Source organism: Helianthus annuus, unplaced genomic scaffold (assembly GCF_002127325.2).
Source record: "Helianthus annuus cultivar XRQ/B unplaced genomic scaffold, HanXRQr2.0-SUNRISE HanXRQChr00c195, whole genome shotgun sequence".
Taxonomy (NCBI): Eukaryota; Viridiplantae; Streptophyta; class Magnoliopsida; order Asterales; family Asteraceae; genus Helianthus; species Helianthus annuus.
In genome coordinates this window covers 185-4,402 of record NW_023395711.1, presented here as the reverse complement: position 1 = coordinate 4,402, position 4,218 = coordinate 185, and the positions used below count along the sequence as shown (strand labels likewise).

At 42.2% G+C, this 4,218-nt stretch overlaps 1 protein-coding gene across 1 annotated transcript; it reads left to right on the top strand.

Moving 5' to 3' along the window:
- Positions 1 to 1,078: 1,078 nt before the first annotated feature.
- LOC118489738 lies at positions 1,079 to 2,749 on the top strand (the record flags this gene model as incomplete). Its single annotated transcript, XM_035987273.1, has 2 exons — positions 1,079 to 2,201; positions 2,328 to 2,749. Coding segments are annotated over exons 1-2 (1,545 nt in total), but the record flags the coding sequence as incomplete, so codon positions are not given.
- Positions 2,750 to 4,218: the final 1,469 nt, after the last annotated feature.

Below are 4,218 nucleotides of genomic sequence, written 5' to 3'. Positions count from 1 at the left end.
AAAGCCATGGAATTGGAGTGAAAACACCAAGTATGTGAGCCCGGGTAATTGGGTAAATATGTTTAAAAGGGTTTTAAGAATGAAAAGAGGTGCTATGCACTCACACTAATGGGTTGAATAATGGAAATAAGGAAATTATGAACCAATTGTGGGTATCTCGGTTTCCGCAATGTAAAATTTACATGGTTAAATCCGAAGTCTTATTACGGACTAATAGGAAGAAGAATCGGTTAAATCGGATCAATGGGTAAAAAGTTATGATCTTCTAAAGTTGAAAAATAGTCAAAGGGCAAATGTGCAGAACCCACCGTAAATTACGGTCCCACCGTAATTTACGGTGGACATCAAAGGTGTTACGGTATGTCGCCCCTGTTTTACGGCAGAACCATAAACATTCCAGGTCCACCGTAACTTACGGTGATACCGTAATTTACGGTGGAACCCAAAACAAAAATTATATTTTGTTATTACCTTGTGTTGCTAGAACCTGTTTATACATAATGTATTAATGTCAAAACTAATGGTTTTAGTGTTTTACTCTAGGTATGGATAAATTTCTTCCGGATGGTGATCAAGCACTTTGTCAAGAACCGAACACGCATTTTGGAGCTTCCGCACTGAATATAATCTTGTCTAAACTTTAAACATGTCGTAAATACTTTTGTTAATAGTGTTTTGAATCCTTTAAACTAGTTGTTAGTTGACTAGTAGGGGTTGACTTTAAATGAATTATACATTATCTTGGATATGCTTGGCATTTTCACTAGTGTGTATGGTTTAAAACACGAAATGCTTTTGAAATTCTGATTTTTTTATAAAGTTGTCAACAAAGTGTTCGGTTCAAGCTTGATCGATCGTCCGGTAAGAATTAACTTATTATGTTAACAAATCATGTCTTATATATGAATGAGAAGGAAATTAAAGTGCATGGGAAGAGTGTGTTAACACACTTAAACCCGGGAAGTGTACCAAATTTAAACGGTTAAAGCAAGTTGAGAACTTGACTAAACCAAAACAAAAGAAGCAATGTTATAAACGAAATGTTTAACGTTTAAATGTAAACATTTCAGTTTCAAAGATGACGGATAAGGGAAATGACGAAGCGGTGCCAAGAGTCACCGAACAAATGAGAGAAGTGATTGCTGAAGAGGTAGGAAAAGCAATCGAGAACAGCTTGTCGGGTTTCAACGATAAAATCCAAAACACGGTGTTATCAGTGGGGGATGAAAGAATAAAGAAATTGGAGGATAATGCAAATTTAGCTAAGGAGAAGTTGGGAGAGCGTAAGGGTTGCTCGTACAAGGAATTTATGGCATGTAAACCACCACTCTATCACGGAGAAGTGGATCCGATAGTGTGCCAAAGATGGTTGAGTGATCTTGAAGGGGTGTTCGAGAGAACCCACTGTGATACAAGTGACTTCGTAGCCTATGGCACGGGTCAACTGATGGGCCAAGCAAAAGACTGGTGGGATAATAAGAAAAAGGAAATTGGTAGCGAAGAAGCGAAGGCGATGACATGGGACGAGTTTAAGGTACCCTTCCTTAAACATCACAGTCCCAAAGCGGTCATCAATCGAATCAAAGAAGAATTTATCCAGCTTAGGCAGAAGGGCGAATCCATTGATAAGATCACGGGAACCTTTCTTGACAAATTAAGGTTTTGTGATGAATTGGTGACGACCGAAGAACAGAAGGTGTATTATTATTATAATATGCTAAGCGCAGAGTATCGGGAGTTTATGACTCCCTCAAAATACGAAACCCTCACCGAAATCATCAATGCCGCTCGGGAAAGAGAGATAGAGTTGAAGAAACAAATAGAGAGGGATGAAAGAAGGACGCAAGTGGTTAATCCAAGTCCTACGAAAAAGGCACGCGTAAATGACTCATCAAAGAAACAAGAAGGAAAAAGTAACTCGCCAAGCTGTAAAGTGTGCGGAAAGGGACACAAGGGTGAGTGTCGATTTAAGGACAAGCCATGTCCTATTTGTGGGAAGACAGGGCACACGGTTGCATTGTGCCCGGGGAAGGTGTCGGTATGCTACAAATGTTATCAGCCGGGTCACAAGAAATCCGAGTGCCCGGAATTGTCCGGAAAGAGGGAAGACAAGAGTGCGCACACCGAAGCACCGAAAGCAAAAGCTAGATCTTTCCAGTTAACGGCAGTGGAGGCGAAAACGGAGCTCGATGTGGTCTCAGGTATATTTGCCATAAATTCAATCCCTGCACATGTGTTATTTGATACGGGTGCGAACAAGTCCTTTATTTCACATGGGCTTATTCGACATCCTTCCTTTGTACTAACAAAATTACCTATGCCATTAGAGGTAGAAATAGGTGACAACAAAAACTTCCTTGTATGTGATATATGTCGAGGTTGTAAGATAAGCATAGATGATGAGGAATACCCGATAGATTTAATTCCTATGTCCATGGGAGAGTTCCAAGTAGTGGTCGGAATGGATTGGCTATCCCGACATAATGCGAAAGTTATGTGTTTCCGCAAGGAGATAAAACTAACATCTCCAAGTGGGAAATCGATTATCATACGTGGCGAGAAGGAAGGAAAACCTGTTATGTGCTCAATGATAAAAGCTTACAAGCTCATGAAGCACGGATGTAGAGCATTCATGATATACGCAAATGAACCAAACAAAGGGTCGCTAAAGATTGAAGACATGCCGGTAGTACGCGAATACGCCGATGTGTTCCCGGAAGACCTACCGGGAATACCGCCGGAACGGGAGGTAGAGTTCGGGATCGAGTTGATTCCGGGCGCGAAACCCGTGGCCAAGGCGCCGTATCGGCTTGCACCCTCAGAATTGCAAGAGTTAATGTCTCAAATTCAAGATCTCCTCGACAAAGGCTTTATTCGCCCAAGTGTGTCACCGTGGGGCGCACCGGTGTTGTTTGTTAAGAAAAAGGATGGGAGTATGCGTATGTGCATCGATTACCGCGAGTTGAACAAACTCACGATGAAAAATCGATATCCACTTCTAAGAATTGACGACTTATTCGATCAATTGCAAGGTGCTAAATGGTTCTCCAAGATCGACCTTAGATCGGGGTACCACCAGTTGAGAGTCAAGGAGGAAGATATACCGAAGACGGCTTTCCGTATGCGGTACGGACATTACGAATTCCTGGTGATATCCTTTGGGTTAACAAATGCGCCCGCAGCCTTCATGGACCTCATGAACCGGGTCTGCAAGTCTATGTTAGATAAGTCGGTAATAGTGTTTATTGACGACATTTTAATATACTCAAAGGACGAAGCGGAACACGCAAGACATTTGTACGAAGTCTTGGAGACGCTTAGAAAGGAAAAGTTGTATGCAAAATTTTCAAAATGTGCCTTCTAGTTGCGAGAGGTGCAATTTCTCGGGCACGTCATTAATGCAAACGGGGTGTTAGTAGACCCGTCAAAAATAGAAGCCGTGGCGAAATGGAATCCACCGAAGAATCCTTCGGAAATCAAAAGCTTTTTGGGGCTTGCGGGTTATTATCGGAGGTTCATACAAGATTTCTCCAAAATTGCCATGCCACTGACCAAACTAACCCGCAAGGAGGAGAAGTTTATGTGGGGCGAGGACCAAGAAAAGGCGTTTCAAAAGCTTAAGGAAAAATTGACACAAGCACCGGTATTGTCATTACCGGATGGGACGGATGATATGATAGTTTACTCGGATGCCTCGCATTCGGGGCTTGGTTGCGTTCTGATGCAACGAGGCAAGGTTATAGCCTATGCCTCAAGGCAGCTGAAAACTCATGAAAAGAGATATCCTACTCATGACCTCGAGCTAGCGGCGGTGGTGTTCGCCTTGAAAATATGGAGGCATTATCTGTACGGGGTAAAGTTCACTATTTTTACCGACCACAAAAGCTTCAAGTATTTCTTCGATCAGAAGGAATTAAATATGAGGCAAAGGCGGTGGTTGGAGACGGTCAAAGACTTTGATTGTGATATACATTACCATCCCGGGAAGGCTAATGTAGTAGCGGACGCGTTAAGCCGAAAGACAGATTATGCGCCTATTCGAGTCCGATCGATGCAACTAATAGTGACATCGGGATTGCTCGACCAAATTCGGAAATCTCAAAGTGAAGCAATAAAAGAAGAGAATGTGAAAAAGGAAAGAATAGTAGGGCAGTTAAAAGACTTGGAGGACGGCAACCAAGGATTAAAAATCGATTTGGGAGAATTTGGGTTCACAAT